This window comes from Apodemus sylvaticus, chromosome 2, assembly GCF_947179515.1.
Source record: "Apodemus sylvaticus chromosome 2, mApoSyl1.1, whole genome shotgun sequence".
Taxonomy (NCBI): domain Eukaryota; kingdom Metazoa; phylum Chordata; class Mammalia; order Rodentia; family Muridae; genus Apodemus; species Apodemus sylvaticus.
The window spans coordinates 153,849,508-153,875,904 of record NC_067473.1 but is presented as its reverse complement, the minus strand read 5'-3'; the positions used below and the strand labels follow the sequence as shown (position 1 = coordinate 153,875,904).

The 26,397-nt window shown below is 41.4% G+C and overlaps 1 protein-coding gene across 1 annotated transcript in view; it reads right to left on the bottom strand.

Annotated features, from left to right (window-relative positions):
* Window positions 1-21,378: 21,378 nt before the first annotated feature.
* LOC127677614 (murinoglobulin-2-like) overlaps window positions 21,379-26,397 on the bottom strand; it is a 70,860-nt gene continuing 65,841 nt past the window's right edge. Inside the window, 6 exon segments of the mRNA XM_052172656.1 lie at window positions 21,379-21,458; window positions 22,498-22,600; window positions 23,375-23,443; window positions 24,085-24,175; window positions 24,847-24,974; window positions 25,135-25,353. Of these exon segments, the coding sequence (XP_052028616.1) occupies window positions 21,379-21,458; window positions 22,498-22,600; window positions 23,375-23,443; window positions 24,085-24,175; window positions 24,847-24,974; window positions 25,135-25,353 (690 nt within the window).

The following is a 26,397-nucleotide window of genomic DNA, read 5'->3' as shown; positions in this document are numbered from 1 at the left end:
TTTTTTTTATCTCTGTGCCCCATTTTTAAGGGGGTTATTTGTCCCTCAGGAGTCTACCTTCTTGAGTTCTTTGTTTTTCTTAGATATAAGCCCTCTGTCAGATGTAGTGTTGTTAAAGATCTTTTTCCAATTTGTTGGTTGCTGTTTTGTCCTTTTGACAATGTCCTTTGCCTTACAGGTCTTCCCCAGTTTCTTTTCTATTAGTTTCAGTGTGTCTGGTTTTATTGGAGGTTCTTGATCCACTTGAACTTGAGCTTAGTACAAGATGATAAGAATGGATCAATTTGCCTTCTTTTGCAGGCTGACCTCCAGTTGAACCAGCACCATTTGTTGAAAAGGCTATCGTTTCCTACTGGATGGTTATAGCTCCCTTGTCAAAGATCAAGTGACCATAATTCTGTGGGTTCATTTCCGGGTCTTCAATTCTATTCCGTCAATCTATTTGCCTGTCACTGTAACAATTCTGTACCAATACTCTTTACAAAATCCCTCTTTACAAAATCTGAAATCTAGTTGTATTTCTGATAATGATGCTCTCTCACCTGAGGAGGAGACCAACTTAGAGGAGGAAGAGGTGCAATATGACTCTGAACACACCCAGGGTTGCTGCCCCCAATGCCAACATTGCTCTTGCCTTAGCGCACCCTGTGCCAGGTTCCTCAGACCTGATTCCACCTTTTCTTTCCCCTCCACCTTATGGACCTCTCGATGAGATTTTTAATTCCTCTTTGACTTCAGCTGCCTGCTGGCAAGCCACTAAAGAAATTTATTCTCTCTGCCACATGGTAGAAAGCTGCAGGGAGCAAGGAGCCCTCTTAAAGGCTCTACAAGATGTAGAGGGACAGATGGCCACCCTAACTTCAGGATTTTATTCAAAGACAGGAACCCAGAAAAAGGCAGAGACAAAATCTTCACAGAACTGCCCAGTTCTGTTTTCCCACTCTCTTTACATAGTGTAGTCACTGTTCCCCAGGAAGTCCCCAAAGAAAGTCCAGATGAGAATGAGGAAGAAGAGGGCAGAGAAATAGAAGAAGTTCAGTCCCCTAATACTCCGACCCTGGAGGAGGACAGGGACGGTCATAACTCAGATTACTCCTATAAGCCCCTTGATTTCAAAATTCTAAAACTCCACCTTTTACTTTGCCTCTCTTGGAGTCTTTTACCAAGGGCTGGCTCATGCCTAAGGAATTTATCCAACTTGCTCTTGCAGTGATGTCCAGTGGAGAGTTTGTTCTCTCGAAGTCAGAGGCAGCTGAAGTGGCCAGAGATATTGAAACTAAAAATACCTCAGGGGCTAAGTGTAAATCCTGGGCTGCAAAGAAAATCCTTGGTGATCCTCCTTTTAAGACATTAGAAGCCCAAATGAAATATCCCCTAGGACTTCTGGCACAGGTTCACCAGGTCTGCCTAATGGCATGCAGAAAATTCCTCCTCAAAACAGGGCTGTCTACCACTATAACTAAGACCCTTCAGGAATCCTATAGCTCATTCAAAGGTTGCCTTATTGAGACTGCTGAGCATATTTTTGGACCCCAAGACCCTGAGAGTCCATTCCTCAAACAACTTGCCTTGCACCTGCAAAGCCGGCCTTCCAGGATGTGCTTAAACACCATTGCTCTAAATCATTGGCAGAATATGTTCACTTATGCGCAGGTGTGGGACTCAGGCATGCCTTAGGACTGGCATTGGAGAACCTCTTCAGAAAGCAGGCATTCATACACAGTCAATGACTTGCTTTAATTTCAAACAACCCAGACACTTCTAACATGAGTGTCCTCATCCCCAAGCCACCAGACATTCTTTTCCGCAAACTTCAACTCCTCAATCCACAGGCCCACCTACCCCAGTGCCAGAACTCCCAATTAAACTTTGTCCTCAATGCTGCTGATTGGCAAAATGAATGGTGCTCCAGGGCAGATATTCTTGGCCGTCCTCTTCCTCCCCTGCCATCGGGAAATGCCCTGTGGTGGAAGCCTCTGGCCCCCTAACCAAGGACCAACTCCAGGGTGATAGGGTTTGTGCCACAACAATTGACAGTCCCTCCAGCCAACAGCCCTGTTCAATCTAAAACAGGCCACCACCAGCAGCCCAGACATGGACTTGTGCACCACGACCAGCACAGTCTTAAAACCTGAAGATGGTGTGCAAGAGTTTCCGACTGAGATTTACGGTCCACTGCCACCCAGAACATTTGACCTAGTCATAGGAAGGGCTTCCCTGTCTAGGGGAGGATTTCAAGTTATCCCCATTCCTGTGGACTCACCACATTATAGCTGAGATATTATTTCTCAACTGAACATTATCATATGCAGCCCTAGTGAAGCTGTTGCCAAACAAATGCTGTCACCAGGGTTCGTTCAAGGATGCAGGCTCGGTAGGGAAGCTCAAGGCATTTGATGCCCAATACAAGTCCAACAAAGGGACCGGATAGACAAGCTTCTGAGCTTCTCCGATCCAGGTTTTCCATAATGACCATTGTCATGCATGTGCCCCCCACTCATGTGGACAAGACCTGCCTCAAGGACTCCCGTCCTTTGTTGGTTGATCAGTGGCCCCTAACTCGAAAAAAGTTAAAAGCATCTGGAGAGGTTGTACAGGAGCAACTTGCCACAGGCCATATAGAGGCCTCTTTCTCCCCTTGGAATACCCCCCATCTTTGTAATTGAGAAAATGTCCAGTAGGTGCAGGGTTCTTCAAGACCTTAGGGCTGTCAATAAAGTCATATTCCCTATGGGGGTCCTTCAGCCTGGCCTGCCTAACCCTACCATGGTGACCCTACCATGGCCAGATGCCCCAGCAACTGCAATCAAACTGCCCCATAACCCTCATCAGGGATGTCCTCTAGACACATGGTTTGGGTGTCCTCTAGACACATTTTACATGGGTGGCCCTCAGAAAGAAAGGAGCCTGTCTGGTCTACCTCCAAATTGTCTAATTAAGTTTGGTGGCCAGACATTCTGACTCCTGACCTTTGCAAGCTAGAACTTGGTGCAGGAGAGCCCTGGGGGGGGCATTTTTACATCCCTCCCTTGCCCCAGAAAACAATCTTCCAACCCCCATGGCAGGCTTGGCCAGAATGCAGTTTCTTTTTCTCTGTCCATTGCATCTCTAAGCCAGGTTGTGGCAACTCGGTCCAACACACTCTTCTGAAGGGAACCAAGGGGAACACCCCTGGCCATAGCACACCATCTCCAAGCAGTACCAGAAGCCATCTATACACCCAGCAGCCAGCGAGGAGGAGGCAGCCTGCACAAGCGAGACCGGCCCTACAGAACGGAGGATCCTGTCAGTGGCCTCTGACAAGATCCTTCTGGTTTCCGCCTCCCGATCTGGAATACCCCCAGCCATACTGCGCCATCTCCAAGCAGCACAGGAAGCCAGATATACACCCAGCAGCCAGTGCAGAGGAGAGAACCAGCACAGCCTGCATCCAGAATTGCTCTTAACCACAGAGTTACATACCCAAATACAAGAGAGTGGGTCTTGGCCACCATTTTTGCTTCTATCACTGTGTAACAGATTGGTAGGCAGGGTTCACCAGAGTAGAGGATCACTTGGGACATACCCCACTAGGACTCCACCTGCACCCAGGAACTCAGCTTAAAACACACATCACACCCCACACTATAATTGTGGGGGACCTAAACACCCCACTCACTTCAATGGATAGATGAGGAAAACAGAAATTAAATAGAGTCACAGTGAAACTAACAGAAGTTTGGACCAAATGAACTTAATAGATTCATACCATAGATCATATAGATCAATAGATCTATAGAACATTTCTTCCTAATTCAAAAGAATATACCTTCTTCTCAGCACCTCATGGTACCTTCTCCAAAACTGACCGTATATTTGGTCACAAAAGAGACCTCAACAGATATAAGATGATCTAACTAATTCCATGCCACCTATCAGATCACTATTGAATGAGGGTGGTCTTCAAAAGCAACAAAAACAACACAAAACCCACATACACATGGAAGCTGAACAATGCGCTAGTCAAAGATTCCTCGGTCAAGGAAGAAATAAGGAAAGAAATGAAAGACTTTTTAGAATTTAATGAAAATGAAGGCAAAATTTCCCCAAATTTATGGGACAAAATGAAAGCAGTGCCAAGAGGAAAACTCATAGCTCTGAGAGCCTACAAAAAGAAGCTTGAGAGAGCACACACTAGCAGTTTAACAGCACACCTGAAAGCTTTAGGGCAAAAAGCATCTAATACACCCAAGAGAAGTACAAGGCAGGAAATCATCAAACTCAGGGCTGAAATCAACCAAGTTGAAACAAAAAGTACTATAAAAATCAACAAAAGCAGGAGCTGGTTCTTTGAGAAAACCAACAAGATAGATAAACCTTTATCCAGACTAACCAGAGGGCACAGAGACAGTAACCAAATTAACAAAATCAGAAATGAAAAGGGTGAAATAACAACAGAAACTGAGGAAATTAAAAAAAATTATCATATCCTACTACAAAAGTCTATACTCAACACAACTGGAAAATGTGGATGAAATGAATAATTTCCTAGACAGATACCAACTACAAAAAAATTAATCAGGATCAGATAGGCCATCTAAATGGTCCCATAACCCCTAAAGAAATAGAAGTGGTCATTGATAGTCTCCCAACAAAAAAGAGCGCAGGCTTTGGTGCAGAATTCTATCAGAAATCCAAAGGAGACCTAATGCCAATACTCTTCAAACTATAATGCCCAACTAGGTCTATGAAGCCAAAATTTCACTGATACCAAACTTCAGGTGAGCTCTGTTTGTTCTGTCCAATACTATTTGACTAACCTGGAAACTAGTATTTTTCCTTCTAAAGTAGGTTTGAGTATCTAGGATGGCTGCAAGGAGGTTTTGAGATCTATATGAGAATGGCTCTTAGTATGGTGAGTGAAGATGATTATAGTAAAGGCAGAAAGAAGATGCAAGAGACAGATATGGCAGTGCCATTGGTTAACACCATGCCATCAGCAAGTGTATTTTCTCAGTGTCTTTTAAAGGGAAGCAAAACAAAGCATGACCAATTGCAAGAAGATGAACAATGGCCACAGCTCCTTACAGGGTGAGTTTGTGGTTCACAGTATCTGTTTGACTAAGGCCAATTCCTTCAGGTTAAGACTGTCTCTCAAGCATGTATGTGCAAGTGGAGGAACTTGGCAGGGTATAATGTACACATAATTAAAAACAAAGAGGTCTGCAGACTCATGCATGATTAATCACAAGCAAGAAGTCAGCCAAAGCCTACCCCAGCAGTGCTCCCCCCAACAGCTTCGTGGCAATTAAGGTTTCCTTAATCTTGACCCCAAGGTGGGCACTGGCCATAAGTAGTTCTAAGGATGCTGGTCTTGTTGGGGCGGTGATGTTTTACAGACCTGTCAAGTCCTACTTACCTGTCTACAATAAAAAGAACAGTCTTGTAATTTTAGTCAAAGTCAAGGAATTTCACCATTGGGATATGAAAATTATATCTGTGTAAATCCTTGGATGGGGGAAACAGCTCCACAGGGCCTGGAGAAGATAAAAGTCACAGATGGTACGAGATCAGTCCAAAACTAGATAAAGCAGAAAGAGGAAGAGGTTTCTGGGACAAATGTGGTTTCTCTTCTCTACAGTCACTCCCTGCCTCAGTACCTCAAGACAGAAACAGATTTCTCAGACAGCATCCAATTGGTACAATTTGGTACAAGATGGAACCCACCAGGAAGGCACACTCTTCTCTTTCTGAGTACTTATGCACCCCACAACTCTCCTCTCTAGGTGATTATTCCTGTACCTGTTTGCCCGTAGCCCTGTCTCCACCCAACGTGCTCATTACATTCTTCTCAGATCCTTCACTGAAATTTCCTATGGGCAAACTCTCCTCCTTCACTCTGCTTCTTGTCCTTTTCTCCTCCCTCTCTTAACTTGCTCCTTTCCTTCTCTCTTCCTCCCCTACCCTCTCCTCATCTCCCACTAGTGCTGGGGGAACTATGTATGCATGCAGTGGAAGAAAATAGCTTACATTCTTCAGAGACAGGAAGGGTAGAGAGCTTGTACTCTGGTTTCTGGGGATGTCTAATAGGTTATAACATGTTTTGGGGTACACAACCTCCTCAGTTTCTGACCTAGTTTACTTCTGTGGCTGTTTGACTATACCAGTCCAAGCACAGACCTATGGTTTAAGATCCAGGGACCTGGGACTCTTCTTCAACTCTTGAATGGAGAAACAAGCAAAGGCTTCCTAGTGACTTTGACTTAGGTAGGACTTAACACTGAGATACACTGTAATCCTATAAATGGGATTCAGTGGGAAATCTTCTAGGGTCACACACATCTTATGGTTTATATCCTTTATAAATGGATGCAGCCCATTGGTGGAAAAAGGCCTTGAAAATGCAAAGATCAAATTCACAAGTTAATGTTGGTGGCCATTCCTACAGGGCTACCCTTGGGACTCCATTTTTCATGCCTTGTTGTCCCTTACCTAGATGGTAGGGAGGTATCAGCATAAGGTACCTCCTCATCACCTTTAAACCCCTTCTTCTGTTCTTGCTGGGGGCTTGGGTACACTCTGAGACTGATCATTGCTAGATGTAGATGGTATGTAAGGATATTTGATACTGGCTATTTTCATAATCAGTGTTCTCATCCTGAGGAGGTTCCATGAAGTATATATCAGTATGTGTTCTCTCACTGAACTGTAGGTCAATTTCACTCATGTCTCTAGTTGTGTGGGTGCTATCAGTCATGTCAGCATCATCCTGTGTTTTTGGGATCCCACAGCAGTTGGTATCTCCCAGGAACCACAATACATCAAGGGGTGTGTGACTGAATCTGATGGTGCTCCCAGACTCCTCAATCTCAGCCTTCTACACACTTGTCCCTTGGTGCTTAGCTAGAATCCAGAGTGGTGTACTCCAGGCAGGAGAGGATGTCTTTGGATGTGTCATCATATGAGGTAGATGTCTTATGCATCCACAAGATTCCTCTGTGTGTCAGAATTTCAAGATGAGTTGATATCTAGTGTGTTGTAAAAATCAGGTGATCTAGACCTAGAGGAGCACTTTATACTTTTTTTTCCTCACTTACCTCCTGTCTTTTGTTGTCCTCAGAAGCCATGAATGTGAACAGGGAAGGCTGTCTCCATCTCCCCATTAAGGGGAGAGTTAGGGAATATCCAAGGCCCTTGTTTGAAAGGGTCTCTTGGAGATGCCCTTTTACTCCAAGGTTGTAACCATTACTTTTTTCCTGGTAAAAGATAGCTTTTATTAAATGGCCAGGACATCATTAACTCTATTTGTTCCTTCAGTTGCATTGGCTATAGCTCAATAAACACATAGCATCTGCAATGGTGGAGATAGACCCCCTGGAATGTCTTTGTCTGAATACTGGTGGCAAATTTGCATTACAGAGATCCATGGATGGAAATTCTATCTCCAATTTCTCCACCCCTTAGATGGGGAATGACACCCCTACAAGATGCTAGGAAAGAAGCAAAAATCCAAAAATAGGTCTAGGAGACACGTATATGGCTATCAGTTTCTTTTTTAAAAAAATATTTATTTATGTTTTTACACTCCATATTTTATGCCCTCCCCATCCATCCTCCACTGTTCCACATCACATACCTCCTCGCTACACCCTGTCTCCACGTGGATGTCTCCAGCCCTCACCCCAACCTGACTTCTAAATTCCTGGGGTCTTTAGTCTCTTGATGGTTAGGTGCATCATCTCTGAAAGAACAAAGACCCAACAGTCCTCTACTGTATGTGTGTTGGGGGCCTCATTTTAGCTGGTGTATGTTGTCTGTTTGGTGGTCCAGTGTTTGAGAGATCTCATGGTTCCAGATTAATCGAGACTGCTGGTCCACCTCAATATAGGGTTGCCATTCTCTTCAGCTTCTTTTAGCCATACCTAGTTCAACAAGAAGGGTCAGCAGCATCTGTCCATTGCTAGGGTGCAAATATCTGCATTTGACTCTTTCAGCTGCTTGTTGTGTCTTCTGGAGTGTGGTCATGCTTGGTCCCTTTTTGTGAGTGCTCCATAGCCTCAGTAACAGTATCAGGCCTTAGGGCCTCCCCTTCAAATGGATCCTACTTTGGGCCTGTCCATGGATCTTCTTTTCCTCAGGGTGGGTCCTCTCCATTTCCATCCTTGTAATCCCACTGAAATTGGGGACAAGTCAGGATCACCACTCTCCCCATATCTATTCAATATATTACTCGAAGTGTTTGCTAGAACAATAAGACAACAAAAAGAGATCAAGGGGATACAGATTGGCAAAGAAGAAATAAAGGTATCACTATTTACAGGTGAAATGATAGTATACATAAGTGACCCCAAAATTCCAACAGAGAACTTCTCCAAGTGATGAACAACTTCAGGAAATTGGCTGGATATAAAATCAACTCAAATAAATCAGTAGCCTTCCTTTATACAAATGATAAATGGTCTGAGAAATAAATTAGGGAAACAACTCCCTTCACAATAGCCACAAACAATATAAAATATTTTGGGGTAACTCTAACCAAACAAGTGAAAGACCTGTATGACAATAACTTCAAGACTCTCAAGAAAGAAATAGAAGATCTCTGAAAATGGAGAGAACTCTCATGCTCATAGATTGGCAGAATTAACATAGAAAAAATGGCCATTCTTCTAAAGGTGATTTATAGATTCAATGTAATCCCCATCAAAATCCCAACACAGTTCTTCAAAGACATGGAAAGAGCAATTCTCAAATTCATCTGGAAAGACAAAAAAACCTCAGAATATCGAAAACAATTCTTAACAATAAAAGAACAACTGGAGAAATCACCATACCTGACCTCAAGCTTTACTACAGAACAATAGTGATAAAAACTGCATGATATTGGTACAGAGACTCGTTGATCAATGGAATAGAATTGAAGAATCCCACAAAATACTCACACACATACAGACAGTTGATCTTTGACAAAGAATCCAAAAATGTACAATGGAAAAAAAGAAAGCATCTTCACTAAATGCTGATGGTCTAACTTGCTGTCTGTATGTAGAAAAATGAAAATAGATCTATATTTGTCAACTTGCACAAAGCTCAAGTCCAAGTGGATCAAGGACCTCAAGATAAACCTGATACACTGAATCTAATCTAAGAGAAAGTGGGAAAGAGCCTAAAACTCATTGGCACAGAGGGAAACTTCCTAAACAGAAATCCAATGGCTCATGCTCTAAGATCAAGAATTGATAAATGGGACCTCATGAAACTGGAAATCTTCTGTAAGGCAAAGAACATAGTCCATAAGACAAATCCACAACCTACAGATTAGGAATAAATAGAGGGCTAATATTCAAAGTTTATAAGCACTCAAGAAAATAATCACCAAAAAACCCAAACAAACCAATCATAAAATGGGCTATCAGTTTCTATATCATAAAAATCACAGCTATTTCAAGTATCCTAATGATGCATCTTGTGTTCAGAGATCAAAACAACAAAAACTAACCCAAACCCTAAAGCAGTTATAAAAAAAAAAACATAAAAAAAGATTAGAGCTGGAAATAAGCAGAGACATATCAAAGATCAAGGAAACAAAGACCTGGAAATTTCATAGGACAAAGATATCTGACAAACCCTTGTTATTAATCACTCAGAAGACACAACTTATTAAAATGATAAACACAGAAGAGATGAGTTAGAAAACATTGAAACCCTAAGGGCTATGAAGCAAACTTGTACTTTAGAGTGTTGACAATCCTGAAAGAAAGATATTTCTCACTTCACAAACAGACACCAAAATTAATAGGTTATCTAATATTAACCACCTGCTGCCTTCCCACTGCTAACCCGTGGACATGACGATAAATTCAGAGTGTTGCAAAACATATGAAGAGATCAATATATGAACAAGATGGGAAGAGGTGATAAAACCTCCTCTAACAAAGAGATCCTAGACCAACGGATTGACGGATCTTACCTACTGGCTGTAAGGTGTCATGAAGAATGCTCAATATGCTTCACCAAAGGGATAAGGAAAGATAATTCTAAACAACCTACACATCCAGTATTACTCTGATGTTGAAACCATAACAACACATTTACACTCACACGCTCACACACATACACATACACCCATGTGACAATATCCTTGAATATTCACAGGTACATCTGTTATGAGATTAGTTTGTAGTTCAGATAAATTTCAACACATGCCAGAGATGATGTTTGTTGTTCATGATGGGTTAAGCATTGAATCCTAGGATAACTCCACACACAAAGTGGTCAACAACAAACGTTAAGGAGATCAAGGATAGAGGCCCATGCTCAGCAGGGAAGAATGACATTTTGTGTCTTTTCGAAATGTAAAATGGACTTAGGGTTGCTTATCAGCAACATGCCAGTTCTAGCAATAAGGTGAGCCTAAGTATAGCCAAACATAAGGAACTGGAACCTAAACAAAAAGGTGAGGCTTTCGGGCACAGTGTCTATGTTCATCAAGAATGGACTCCTATGAGGTTCATCAAAGAAAGGGCTTTTGCATGTCATTTTGTGTGTGTGTCCTTGTATGGGTTTGGTGTCTGGATAATACCAACTGTAGAAGTGTTTTGAGTATTTTGTCCCACTCAGGTGAGTTTAGGAAGCATTCCTTCCTCCCTTCTCTACTTGATGGAACAATATGAGGGATATTTATGTTAGTCCTATTCTAAATGTTCTATAGGGTTCAGAAGTGGATCTTTGAGGTCTTCAATTCTTCTTCTGAGGAGATTGATACTGCCCTGGTTTGGTTTCATGGCTCATTGTAGTGAAACCATTGGGGTGATACCATCTTGCCCTGGCTCTGTTTTTTTTTTCCTACGTGGACACTCCTCAGCCTTTCTCTCCCCTTTCCCCAGAGTAGTGACAGACTTCTTTTCAATGCTTTGTGCCTGTTTATGAACCTGACCATGGTCCAGACCTGCTAACCAAAATCATTAATGCTTATGCTAGCTAAAACATAAAACTAAAATAGCTAAGAGGAAGTGAAAGTCAAAAATAATTGTCATGTGGTGTCTGGAAAATACCAGTAAGCTCTGTAAAAAGACCTATGTTGCTCTGACTCCATCAACCACTGGTGTAATTGTGGTGTTTTTGTCTTTAAAAAAATGTTGTCCTTCTGAGTTGTGGCACCAAGAGACATTGAAACATGAGTCTGTTCTTGGTCACTTGTCAATAAAATGATTCAAATATTTTTAATTGGCTTAATTAGCAAGGCTGTTCTGTTTTCACTCTTGAACCTGCCTTGTCCTATATCATACATATGCCTAGAAATGTATATGGTCTAGTCATATGTATGTCAAGAAATTTATATACTCCATCAGTCATGTACATGACTAGAAATTTATTATTTACTTTAGACATTTTGGATACTGCAGTTTAACTTTTTAATATAATTTCTGCTATGCCCCCATCCACATTAACCCTTCCTTTGACTGGAGGGGCATAGTGATTTTTTTAAAGATTTATTTATTTTATATATATGAGTACACCATTGCTCTCTTCAGACACACCAGAAGAAGGCATCAGATTCCTTTACTGATGGTTGTGAGCCACCATGTGGTTACTGGGAATTGAACTCAGGACATCTGGAAGAGCAGTCAGTGCTCTTAACGACTGAACCATCTCTCCAGCCCTATAGTGATGTTTTGTGTTTACTGGAATTAATGCCATGCTAAAGTCTGTGTCTGGTGGTTCTCTAAGGATCTAATTACTGCTTTCTTTTCAGTATACATTTACCCTGATTAAGGCTCAAGGTCCTTTCACAGAAGAAAGCATTGACTGTACATATTTGGTCTTTCCTCAAGGAAGTCAAACCTTCCTTCCCTGTAATTGGCTTTGACAGTTTTGTAATTCAGTCCAGAGTTTTATGTATTTGATTTGAAATTTTTCTGTTTATAAAGTTTAAGTGAGAGGAGTCAGTAGGCTTATCTATTTTGTTTGTGGCCATGGTCATTAATTAGCCAGTTCACTATTTCGGGTATGTGCCAGTCACTCCGTTCTGTCATGTTGACTCTGCTGTTGATTGTGATAACCGTGTTGTCATGGACTCAATGGTTCTGATCCTTTACATTTGCAAGTCCTTATTGCCAACATGATGCTATTCAGAGACTGGGACCTTTGGAAATTATTAGATTATGAGGGTGGAGCTTTCACCCACATAATTAGTGTTCTGCTAGGAAAAGAAGGACACTAACCCTAACCCTAACCCTAACCCTAACCCTAACCCTAACCCTAACCCTAACCCTAACCCTAACCCTAACCATGACCTAGGTTGAAGATCAATCAGTTGTACACTTCAGCAGTCTGCTCATCCACAAAAGTCACGGAGAGTGGAGGATCATTTCCTGAAGCTCTGGAGCCTGACTCCTGTCCAGCTATGCCATGGGCTGGACCACTGCTCCACCATGGAATTTAGTCCTGCAGTCCACATGGATCTGCCTTGGAAGGTGGGGCTGTGGCTTTGCTGAGTTAAAGGAAATGGAATATCATGCTGTATATGTTAACATTTTATTTTACCATTTTACCCTCCCACAGTTATTTTCCCTTCCCCCATTCTCTCTTTCTTTTAGCCATTCTATTTCACTCATTCTTTGGTCATCTTGTCCACCTCATGTTCCTCTCCCAACTTTATCTTTCTCTTCTTTCTCCTTTGCCATGTACTGAGTCCAATTATAGTTGTCTGTCTGCATGTGGTATAGGGGAGCTCACTGGAGTATGTTCCTAATGTCTTATTTTTGCATGTTTTTAATAAAATGGCAGTACTTACATTTTTAACTTTTGCTGCCACCATGTGGCAACCTAGACTCATGCATGTCTAGAACTTTATTCAGCTAATGTGTATTATTTAAACAGACTATTAAGGAGGTGATTAGACATGTGTCTATTTATGTTTGTTATATATATAAAATATAATTTTTTTCATTTTGATATTTTGATGGCAGATATATATTTACTGTACTAGATTTTTAACTACTATTTTGAAGTATACACCTACCTATAACAAAGCAAATCCATTGTAAAACTTGAATCTTTACTGTACTTGGGAGGCCATGGCAGGAAGTTTCAGCTGCTTCTGATCAGAACATAGGGAACACACATTAAATAACAAACAACAGCACACATAATAAGAGACACGCATCCAGCACATGTCATTTCTCATATTATTTATGCTTTAAAATCCCACTAATCTGCACGTAATCTAATTTGAATAGTCTCCCACTCCTAATTACATTTCAAAATAAGATATGCCCCATCTAGGGATCCATCCCATCTGCAGATACCAAATACCTACCCTAATGCTGATGCTAAGAGTGCTTGATAACAGGAGCCTGATATGGCTGTCCCCTGAGAAGTTCTACCAGCACCTGTCCAATAAAGATGCAGGTACTCATAGACAACCATTGGACTGAGCTGAAGGAACCTAGTAGAAGAGCTGGAGGAAGGTCAGAAGGAGCTGAAGGGGATTGCAACCCCATCTGAAGAACAATATCAGCTAACCAGACCATCAAGCTCCCAGGGACTAAATCACCAACCAAAGAGTACACATGGAGGGAGCCAGGACTCCAGATACATATGTAGCAGAGGATGGCCTTATCTGACATCAGTGGGAGGGAGGAAGGCTTGAAGCCCCAGCATAGGGGGATGAGAGAGGGTTGAGGTGGGACTGGGTGAGTGGTCAGAGGAGCACCCTCATAGAGGCAAATGGAAGGAGGGAGATGGGGGGATGGGATATAGGGTTTGTGTGTGGGGGTAACCTGGAAAGGGGATATAATTTGAAATGTAAGTGTATAATGATTAATAATAATACAAAGATATACAATGACTCTGGAAACATGTTTTCCATCCTGTTTCCTTACCTAAATGGAGTCTAAGTAAATTTGCATAGGAAGCTAGGCTGAATCTTCAGAAGAGTTCCACTGTTTAAAATCTCATTTTGTACCCAGAGGATTCCCCAGCACGTAATAAGGACACATGCTCCACTATGTTTATAGCAGCTCTAATTGTAATAGCCAGAAGCTAGAAAGAACCCAGATGTCCCTCCACGGAAGAATGGATACAGGAAATGTGGTATATTTTTACAATGGAATACAACTCAGCTATTAAAAACAGTGAATTCATTAAATTCTTAGGGAAATGGGTGGAACTGGAAAATATCATTCTGAGTAAGGTAACCCAATCACAAAAGAACACACATGGTATGCACTGGATAAGTGGATATTAGCCCAGAATTTTGGAATACCCAAGACACAATTCACATATCAAATGACGCCCAAGAAGAAGGAAGACCAAAGTATAGATACTCTGGCCCTTCTTTTTTTTTAATATTTTTATTTTCTATATTCTTTGTTTACATTTCAAATGATTTCCCCTTTCCTGGATCCCCGCCCCCCCATATGTTCCATAAACCTTCTCTCCATCCATTCTCCAATGACCTCCCTCCTTTTTCTCTGTCCTTATATTCCCCTCCAATGCTAGATCAATCTTTTCCAGGATCAGGACCCTCTCCAGACTTCTTCATGGGAGTCATTTGTTATGCAATTTGTGCCTTGGGTATTCAGGGCTTCTGGGCTAATTAATATCCACTTATCAGAGATTGCATTCCATGTGTATTTTGTGATTGAGTTACCACACTTAGGATGATATTTTCCAGATCAAACCATTTGCCTAAAAATTTTGTGAATTCATAGTTTCTAGTTGCTGAGTAGTATTCCATTGTGTAAATATACCACATTTTCTGTATCCATTCCTCCTTTGAGGGGCATCTGGGTTCTTTCCAGCTTCTGGCTATTATAAATAAGGCTGCTATGAACATAATGGAGCATGTGCCTTTATTGTATGCTCCTTGGGTAACCTTGGGTATATGCCCAGGAGAGGTATAGCAGGGTCCTCTGGAAGTGTCATGTCCAGTTTTCTGAGGAACCGCCAGACTGATTTCCAAAGTGGTTGTACCATCTTACAGCCCCACCAGCAGTGGAGGAGTGTTCCTCTTTCCCCACATCCTCACCAACACCTGCTGTCCTCTGAGTTTTTGACCTTAGCCATCCTGACTGGTGTAAGGTGAAATCTCAGGGTTGTTTTGATTTGCATTTCCCTAATGACTAATGATGTTGAGCACTTCTTAAGGTGACTCTCAGCCTTCTGAATTTCTTCAGGTGAAAATTCTTTGTTGAGATCTGTACCCCATTTTTTAATAGGGTTATTTGGTTCCCTGGGGTCTAACTTCTTGAGTTCTTTGTATATATTGGATATTAGCCCTCTATCAGATGTAGGGTTGGTGAATATTCTTTCCCAATTTGATGGTTGCCGTTTTGTCCTTTTAACAGTGTCCTTTGCCAGAAACTTTGCAATTTTATGAGGTCCCATTTGTCAATTCTTGATCTTAGAGCATAAGCTATTGGTGATCTGTTCAAGAACTTTTCCCCTGTGCCCATGTCCTCAAGGATCTTCCCCAATTTCTTTTCTATTAGTTTCAGTGTGTCTGGTTTTACATGGAGGTCCTAGATCCACTTGGAGTGAAGTTTAGTACACAGAGATAAGAATGGATCAATTCGCATTCTTCTGCATGCTGACCTCCAATTGAACCAGCACCATTTGTTGAAAAGGCTATCTTTTTTCCACTGTACCATAGGTGTGTGTATTCATTTCTGGATCTTCAATTCTATTCCATTGGTCCACTTGCCTGTCACTGTGCCAATACCATGCAGTTTTTAACACTATTGCTCTGTAGTATTGCTTGAAGTCAAGGATAATGATTCCCCCAGAATTTCTTTTGTTGTTGAAAATAGTTTTAGCTATCCTGGGATTTTGTTATTCCAGATGAATTTTAGAATTGCTTTTTCTTTTATCTTTTTTTGTTTGTTTTTTATTGATATATTTTATATTTACATTTCAAATTATTTCCCCTTTTCCTTTTCTCTGGACCCCCACTTCCCAAAAGTCCCATCTGTAGATCACTTTTGGCAAGATGGCCATTTTAACTATATTAATCCTGCTGATCCACGAGCAAGGCAGATTTTTCCATTTTCTGAAGTCTTCTTCGATTTCCTTCTTCAGAGACCTGAAGTTCTTGTCATATAGATCTTTCACTTGTTTGGTTAGAGTCACACCAAGATACTTTATATTGTTTGTGGCTATTTTGAAGGGTGTCATTTCCCTAACTTCTTTGTCAGCCTGCTTATCCTTTGAGTATAGGAAGGCAACTGATTTGCTTGAGTTGATTTTATAACCAGCCACTTTGCTGAAGTTGTTTATCAGCTGTAGGATTTCTCTGGTGGAGGTTTTCGGGTCACTTAAGTGGACTATCATGTCATCTGCAAATAGTGATAATTTGACTTCTTCCTTTCCAATTTGTATCCCCTTGACTACCTTATGTTGTCTAATTGCTCTAGCTAGAACTTCGAGTACTATATTGAAAAGATATGGAGAGAGAGGACAGCCTTGTCTAGTCCCTGATTTTAGTGGGATTGCTTCAATTTTCTCTCCGTTTAGTTTGATGTTGGCTACGGGTTTGCTGTATATTGCGTTAATGATGTTTAGGTATGGGCCCTGAATTCCTGTTCTTTCCAAGACTTTTAGCATGAAAGGATGCTGGATTTTGTCAAATGCTTTTTCTGCATCTTATGAGATGATCATATGTTTTTTTTTTCTTTGAGTTTGTTTATGTAGTGGATAGCATTGATGGATTTTCTTATATTGAACCATCCCTGCATCACTGGGATGAAGCCTACTTGATCATGGTGGATGATCGTTTTGATGTGTTCTTGGATTCAGTTGGCAAGAAAATTATTAAGTATCTTTGCATCAATATTCACAAGAGAAATTGGCCTGAAGTTCTCTTTCTTCGTTGGATCTTTGTGTGGTTTTGGTATCAGTGTAATTGTGGCTTCATAGAAGGAGTTGGGTAGTGTTCCTTCTGTTTCTATTTTGTGGAATAGTTTGAAGAGTATTGGTGTTAGGTCTTCTATGAAGGTCTGATAGAATTCTGCACTGAAGCCATCTGGTCCTGTGATTTTTTTGGTTGGGAGACTTTCTATGACCCTTTTTATTTCTTCAGGTGTTATGGGACTGTTTAGATGATCTATTTGATCCTGATTCAGTTTTGGTGTCGGATATCTGTCTAGGAAACTGTCCATTTCCTCCAGATTCTCCAGTTGTGTTGAGTATAGGCTTTTGTAGTAGGAACTAATGATTTTTTGAATTTCCTCAGTTTCTGTTGTTATATCTCCCTTTTCATTTCTAAGTTTGTTAATCTGGATACTGTCTCTGTACCCTTTGGCTAGTCTGGCTAAGGGTTTATCTATCTTGTTGATTTTCTCAAAGGACCAGCTCCTGGTTTTGTTGATTCTTTGTATGGTTCTCTTTCTTTCTACTTGATTGATTTCAGCTCTGAGTTTGATGATTTCCTGCCTTCTACTCCTCCTGGGTGAAATAGCTTCTTTTTGTTCCAGGGCTTTCTGGTGTGTCATTAAGCTGTTAGTGTATGCTCTCTCCATTTTCTTTTTGGAGGTACTAAGGGCTATGTGTTTTCCTCTTAGCACTGCTTTCATTGTGTCCCATAGATTTGGGTAATGTTGTGTCTTCATTTTCATCTAAAAAGTCTTTAATTTCTTTCGTATTTCTTCCTTGACCAAGGTATCATTGAGTAGAGTATTGTTCAATTTCCACGTTTATGTGGGTTTTCTGTTGTTTTTGTTGCTATTGAAGACCACTTTTACTCCATAGTGATCTGATAGGAGGCATGGGATTAGTTTGATCTTCGTATATTTGTTGAGGTCTGTTTTGTGACCAATTATATGGTCGATTTTGGAGAAGGTACCATGAGGTGCTGAGAAAAAGGTATATTCTTTTGCTTTAGGATAGAATGTTCTGTATATATCTGTTAAATCTAATTGGTCCAAAGCTTCAATTAGTTTCATTGTGTCCCTGTTGAGTTTCTGTTTTCCTGATTGGTCCATTGAGGAAAGTGCAGTGTTGAAGTCACCCACAATTATTGTGTTAGGTGCAATGTGTGCTTTGAGCTTTAATAAAGTTTCTTTTATGAATGAGGGTGCCCTTGCATTTGGAGCATAGATGTTCAGGATTGAGAGTTCTTCTTGTTGTATTTTTCCTTTGACCAACAAGAAGTGTCCTTCAGAGTCTCTTTTGATGACTTTGGGTTGAAAGTCAATTTTATCTGATATTAGAATGGCTACTCCAGCTTGTTTCCTGAGACCATTTGCTTGTAAAATTGTCTTCCAGCCTTTTACTCTAAGGTAGTGTTTGTCTTTGGCCCTGAGGTGTGTTTCCTGTATGCAGCAAAATGTAGGGTCCTGTTTATGTATCCAGTCGGTTAGTCTATGTCTTTTTATTGGGGCATTGAGTCCATTGATGTTAAGAGATATTAAGGAATAGTGATTGTTACTTCCTGTCATTTTTGATGTTATTTTTTAAATTTGATTGGTTAACTTGTACAGAAGGGGACACTCTCAGCCAGCCATTGAATTGAGCACAGGGTCCCCAATGGGGGAGCTAGAGAAAGGACCCAAGGAGCTGAAGGGGTTGACAGCCCCATAGGAGGAACAAATATATGAGCCACCCAGTACTCCCACAGCTTCCAGGGACAAAACATCAACTAGATAGTACACATGGTGTTACCCATGGCTGACACATTCTCTGATGCATAGGCAGCAGAGCATGGCCTTGTTGGACATCAAAGGGAAGAGAGGCCCCTGGTCCTGTAAAGGCTTGATGCAGCAGTGTAGGGGAATATCAGGACAGGGAAGCAGGAGGGGGTTGATTGGGGAACAGGGGGAGGGGAGATGGCTTATGGGATTTTCTGGGTTGGGGGGGACCAGGAAAAGGGAAATCATTTGAAATGTAAATGAAGAATATATCTAATAAAAAATCATTTGAATGGTAAAAAAAATTCATTTTGTCTTGTAATTTACTATATTTGCTGAAAAAATTTTGGCTTTCCCTAAACATTAAATAATAGTTGTTTTAAAGAAGCTGAGTACATCTATAACCAGTCTTCCAAAGTTTCCATGAGACAGATCTGTTGTAACCTTCCCATTACACCTCTGTTTGCCATTTGTTGCCCCCTGAAACCACATGTGATTACACAGCTATGATAAAGACCCTTGATAAGCGAGCCTCAACTCCTTTCCCCAGTCTCACAGTGACATCAACAGACACTACCATCTTGCTTCTGCCAGGACAGCCTTTTGTTTCCTGGAGCATATATCTGCCACAATTAACTTAAAAAGGGAAGTTTCATTTTGAATGGCAGATTGTCTCTGCTCTTTTAGGGTCTCTGGTGAGGAAGCACAGAGGCCACAGGGCAAGCAAACTGAAGCAAAACTACATCAAGTTCTTACCTCATAGTAACCAAGGAAAAGCAGCAAGCCACTGAGGATGAGCCAGGTCCCACTAGCCCTGTGAGGACATCATCCAGCTCTTAAAATCCCCAGTCACCTCTGAAAAGGTCAACTATGGTCTTTATATCTGGGTATTTGTGTTCAATGTTTGGCCCTCAGCCTGTGGTGCTATTGGGAGTTGGTGGATCTTTTGAAAGGGGCTGGCCAATGGGAAAAAGATAGGTCATGGAGGGGATTATGGGTCTCTGCTCTCTCCTTTCTGTCTTTTGAATTCTGGTCCTCAAGAGACTAGATCCCCCCAACCCCTGGGACATGTTGTCTTGCCCCAGGCTCCAGAATTACAGGCTAGCTAACTGTTCAAGTTTAAATCTCAAATATCTCCATAGGCTCATGTGTGTAACACCTGGTCATCAGTTGATGGTTCCCAGGTCCAGGGAACACCAGCCTGTTATGGTAGGGAAGTCTAGTGGCTAGGAATATTTATGGTCAAGGACACAAAAACTTGTGAAATGTATTCCTCAGACTTCATAGGTATAGAAGCAAACAGTACTTGGCTAGGCTAGAATGTTTAAGCTTCACCTCTACTGCCACATAGATCCCATATTCCAAACATTTTACATCCTTGAAGAGCAGCAGCAGCTTGAGACCAGCCAACTGCTCAAACACCTGAACCCATCGGGGACATTTCACATTCAATCTCTATGCTTCCATTACATGACTTAACAGATTTATCTTTGTGGTCTTCAGCATGGCACCCACCGGTCAGTCAAGACAGCCATTTTCCTGGCACTAAAGGCCTTTCTTTTTTCTTTGTAAAAAGTGTTTTTCCTGGCTGTATCTTATCCCCCAATTTCCCGGTGAGTTAGAAATTGAAACCACAGACTTGAACATGGTCAAGTGTTTTACCATCAAGCTGTAATCCCTGCCTTTGGATGTTTTGAGAGATGGTCTTGTTACAAAGCCCAGGCTCACCTGGCACTTGCCAAGTAGCCTGGGTCACTCTTGAATCTGCGACTCTCCTGCCTCATCCTCCAGAAACACTCTGAATGAAAGCCTGAATCACCATTTCTTGCTTGCAGTATAGTATTGCTTCACTAATACACCCATCATGATTTTCTTATGGATGTAAGGTATGCTTCAAGTTCGGAGCACTGTTTTATTGAAGCAGTTGTAAAGTGTTCACCATGTTCACAGTGCATGATCTTCTGTTTAAATGTCATTTCTGTTCACCTCAAATGTGTGGTATAGGGCGAAACACTAACTAAACACAGAGTAAATTTGTATTAAGTGAAGAAATAATCAGAGATAGAGGCTCTTGAGAACTACGCATTTACTTTTGTTTTTTATTGATTTATTTATTATTATATGTAAGTATACTGAAGCTGTCATCGGACACACCAGAAGAGGGTGTCAGATCTCATTATGGTTGTGAGCCACCATGTGGCTACTGGGATTTGAACTCACGACCTCTGGAAGAGCAGTTAGTGCTCTTAATCACTGAGCCATTTCTCCAGTCTGAATTATGCATTTATCAAGATTGTTCAGTGTTTTCTTTTCAAAGACAAACCCATTTTAAAGGTTCCCGGGTCTGGGGATTCCAGTGATGCCTTATCCACAGATAGGAGGAGTTTCAAGCATTCTGTTTGCCTGTGTAGGGGAAGAGAAGAAAACCACACATGTAGTGAGTGTAATCTAACTGGGTACAGTGAGCAGGGTTCTCTGCAGTAAAGCAAACCGGTCATGGTGGAGAATGGGATCCTTCAGATGTTCTACCATAAGCGGCCATACCTTTTGGTTAGGAAGCTAGAGGACTCTTCTGGGGTTAGTACGCCTATTCAAAGGTGCACATAGTTTCAGATTTTCTACCCTAAGCTACTGTACCCTTTGGAAAGGAAGTTAGAGCACTCTCCCAGGGTTAGTATGCCAACCCAATGGTGCACATTTCTGTGGTTTCAGTCAGTGAGAATTGTCTTAGCTCATCTAAGGAAAGGTCGGGGTAGTTTTGAGGGGAAGGAGGTCAGAGGAAGGCTTGTGTGAGGAGTGCTAGGTGCTCACCTGAGCTGCAGGGGCTGCTGTATTCAGCGAATGCCACTTCATCTGAAAGACATGGGATTCAAATGTGAGAGTGGGAGCTTTTGAGCGAGGATTTTGTGGAGGGTAGGTGATGTCTCGGGACTGACCACTTTCCTCAGTTAGGACATGGATGATTGCTGAAAGATCATCAGACAAACCAAAGGAAGGATTTTCTGCCCTTGAAGCCACTGGTTGACACTGTTACCCTGGGCCAACAAGATGGCTCAGTGAGGAAAGGTGCTGGCTGCCTTGCCCAACAACCTTAGTGAGTTCAGTCTTCAGGAGAGAATGAGAAAACCCATTTCCCCAAACGGCCTGCTGACCTCCACAGGCACTATGATGCGCCAGCCTCTCACAAAATAAAGAAACTAATGTACACCAGTACTGGAATCATTTACCCTGTGGGGAAAGTCAAACTGTGCTTCTCCTACACTGTTTAAGCAGAGTACAGGCCGCGATCCCTGTAGACGTGTAGCCTTTCAGGTTCTGTGCTGTGTTTCTGTTTTCCTTCAGTATTCCTTGAATTCTAGTCTGAAAAATTTGGTATATCTCTTCACTTGACAGAAAAACTCCAATTTAATCCCCCAGCTCTGACTTTGTTCTCTTTCTTTGGCCATCACTGTATATACAGGCTACAGTTCTCTCTCACCTTTTTATTCCTACTGTAATTATTTGTACAACTCTTCATCTTCCCATTGCTGTATTCATAAAAAGAATTGTGTGTCTTTCAACATAGGTACCATACTTTGTGAAATGTTGGATCACTTGGGTTATGTGGACATGTTTGATCCCACATGATTGCTTGGACAAACAAGAACAAGGTATCAGTTGCTGAATAAACTGGAAATTTATAAATGGTTGCCTGGCCTACATAATGGACCAGTGTCTGAAAAGCAATTGTTTTTAATAGTGGGTATGATGGCACATGCCTATAATATAAGCTTTTGGGAGGCTGAGTCAGGAGGACTGAGAATTTGGCCTAGCCTGGGGTACATAATTAAAAAAAAAAAACAAAGACAAAAACAGCAAGTCTCTTTAGGGTCCACCACTGTCTGTTCCTCACCTGTCTCATAGTAGTCATAGACTTTCACGATGGCAGGCTGCAGGTTCTTTACTGGGATGTCTTGTTGAATGATGAAAGAGAAGGTTAGTTTCTGATTGGTCACCTGGGAAAGAGAGAAAAATGATCCAGACTCACGAGAGGGGCCAGGGCTTTTCTTCAGCACGACTCAGTTATTGTTGGATAGCAGCTAACCTCACAGTCAAAGTTTTAGGTAACTGCCTACCTATGTGGATGGTGAAGTGACAGGGACTTTAGACTGGGGACTTGAGAAACTGAGGTAGAGGCTCCTGGGAGTATATGAACACTTTCCAGTCTATTAAACCATTCCAAAAATCCATATTCCTCCTCAATGTATGATATTTGACTTTTTCCATTTTGAGAGGCATTAAATCCTTTGACTTGCTTACTTGAGACCCTATGGAGTCTCAGGAAAACCAGCAGTGAGGAAAGAAGATTTGAAGATTTGTATTATTATTATTATTATTGTTGTTGTTGTTGTTGTTGTTGTGTGTGTGTGTGTGTGTGTGTGTGTGTGGTATATGTGTGTGTACTGATGGGGCCTAGGAGGGGGAATCAGATCCCCTGGAACTGGAGTTACAGGCAGTTTTGTGTCAGTATGGCTTCTGGGAACTGAATTCTGGTCTTCTGCAAGAGCAGTGTCCTTAACTGTTGAGTCATGTCTCCAGGAGAGAGGAAAAGAACTCAAAGTATCATGTCATATGAGGTGATGTGCCTCTAATTCTAAAGGCTTCCTTTAGAATCAAGAAAGACTGTCCACCTTGGCAAGTCTAGGGACAGGAGAAGCACCATCTCCTAACCTACATAGATCGAGGACTATCCACCTCGTCACGTCTAGGGAGGCGGGAAGGAATCACACCTGATCCAGATATAACAGGACGTTGCTGTTGCTCACTTCTGTTCTGCTCACATGCTCTAATCTTTCAAGCTGAAAATGAGAGAAAACCCCCACGTTACTGAAAAAGCCAAGGCCTTGTGGGTGAGAGAGGTAAATGAGCTGTGGGACTGAAGGTGATAGAAAGGTGATGTTATTGAATTTATTTAAATGAATGGGAGGAAACTTTTCCAATAAGAATGAAAATATGTTTACAAAATTGTGAATGCTACTCTACTAAAGGCTGGACAGAATACAACCTGACCTAGTAGTAGTTTTTTTGACTTTTGTTTGAACATAAAAATAGTCACCCATTTGGTAATACTTAGCCCATATTCTCTGTGCTCTGCTATTGACCTTAGCTTGTTAATTTTCATAGTTCTCAAAACATCTAAAACTATGCCTACAATTCTGGAATTTAATATTTTCCCCTGAATCCTTATTGTCCAGGTTCATTACACTTTAAAAGTTACTGTTAGCTATATTGTTGACTCAATGAACTCAGACACCTCTCTTATGCTTTTTGTGCTGGCTTCTACCACAATCCATACCATTATCTGCATTTTAACAAAATCCAAGTGTGTTAAATCAGTGCTTACATTGCTTTGACATGGGTTGACATAATTAAGCTGTTGTTGGTAGGCTCCGTGTCCAAGGATTCAGAGAATCCAAACATCTTGTCTTTGCCTGCTTACCTTTTTCACTGTTGGTTTCAATGGGATGAAACCAGATACCATCTTCACATCGACAATCACCATGTTGGAGGCTGGACGGCTCCCTGTGTAACTGAAGACCAGAGAAGTGGACAGGAATCATTTCAATAGTCTAACTCTTGCCTCCTTTGAGGTCCTCAGTATTTCCTGGTATAGCCTGTGTTATTTTTCTATATCTTAAAATATAGGGCCTTTATTGTCTATATAAATAGTTTTGAAAATAGATTGCATAACAATATCATCTGGAGAGTGCATTAAAAGGGCTGACGGATGGCATTGTTTCCATCCAAGATCCCTTGGGTTTCTGTATTTAGACTCTCTAGCTGGTTACATTTTGTATGAAGCTTTTGATGAGTGTCAGAAGAAGTGAATATCTTTTTTTTTTCTTTTAGAGAAACGGAATCTAGAAAGACCAGGAAAGCTATTCTTTGTTGATGAAGAAGAATAACCCATGTTAATTACTCATGGAAAAAAATAATGTATTATTTTGTTATGATAGTGAGCAAGAAAGGAACCCTAAAAGTATATATATTCATTGTTCACTTTGCTGAAGTCCAGTATTTTTATTCATTTTTTTTTTACAGACAAAGTAAAATGTTAATGAAGAGACCCATTTTAGATATCTTTAAATATCTTCCATGAAGAGTTCTAGGAAGGCAGCTCTATAGTTGCCAAGAGACAGAGACAGAGACAGGAAAAAGACAGATGCTCATACAGAGACAGAGACTCATGCCTATCTCATACCTGATTTCTAGTGAGATCTGGAAGCTGTTGTGGCCTTTGGGGTTATTACAAGTTAGAGGTACTGTCTGTACCTGTAGAGCAAATGCAGACTGTTGCTTCTCCAAGTGTATGTTGTATCTCAGTGTAGTCTGACAAGTAGAGAATAGAAATATTTCACCTCCATTGCACTGTGTCCTTGGGTCAATTTTTCCCAATTTGAGCATAATGTGTGCAGGTAGGCAAAGTCAGACTTTCCAATTTGGGGAAGGAGGCTCCCAGCTGCACAACCACAACTTCCAAGTATCTTACCTGAGCATACACACATCCTCCCCCTGACACAGTGATGGTGTAGTTCCCAGGAATAAATGGTAATGGAACCTGTTGCAGCAACAGGCGATTACTGTTCTCTACTTGGAACTTGTGGGAAAATAGCCCTGAAGACTGGATGGTCACCAAAGACGATTTCTGGCTTCTGGAAAAAGTAACTGCTCCATATTTGGACAGCGCATCGAGGGCCACCACAGTGTCCTGATAGGAATGAATTAAAACATTCAGGATAGCATCCATTTGGAAGGTTTTGATCTTCTCCCAAATTTCATTCTAGCTGTGACAAACTGTCTTGAGGTTTTGTCTGTAATTATTAGATCTCTAGATTTTATTTCAGGCTTCAATATAGAATACTTTTGAGTGTCAAAAACATTTACATGGTTTTCTTTCGAGTATCCCAGCCCATGCAAATGCCCTCTAGCCAGCAGAAAATACAAATACAAATTAGATTTTGCTTTCAGCACTTATTCTTTTTCTTCTTTTGTCCCTGATTCCCATGGTTATGCCCTACTCCCATCGACAAATTTGCTTCTGCCCTTGTGGAGCCACTGAGACACGCCAAGTTCCTGTCCTGATACAGTCTTACTAAACAGAAAAAACGTCACTCTCTAGTGTTGTCCTTCACTGCCTGGCTCCTTAGTGGCACAGTCTCGGGAAGCATACTTCATGACCAGAAAGGATGACTGTCACAGGATTCTTCCTGATGCCCAGAGCTCTAGTGCCACCTTGAGAACAGAGCCCAAGAACAGGGCAGAAGCCTGCCTCAAGGGTTTTACTGTCACAACAGGGACTGTTTATAGAAAGGAGAGAGGGAAAAAACTGAATGCACAGCAGGGTGGCTAGAATCATGGAAGTTTTCTTTTCGAACATTGTATTTCTCCTTTAGAAGAACCTATCATCTCGCTGTACTCCTGTGGAGAAAGAGGAACACTCCTCCACTGTTCATGGGATTGTAAGATGGCACAACCACTGTGGAAATCAGACTGTTGGTTCCTCAGAAAATTGGGCACAACACTTCCGGAGGATCCTGCTATACCACTCCTGGGCATATGCCCAGAGGATTCCCCAGCATGTAACAAGGATACATGCTCCACTATGCTCATAGCAGCCCTATTTATAATAGCCAGAAGCTTGAAAGAACCCAGGTATCCCTAAACAGAAGAATGGATGCGAAAATGTGGTATATATACACAATGGAGTACTATTCAGCCATTAGAAACAATGAATTCATGAAATTCTTAGACA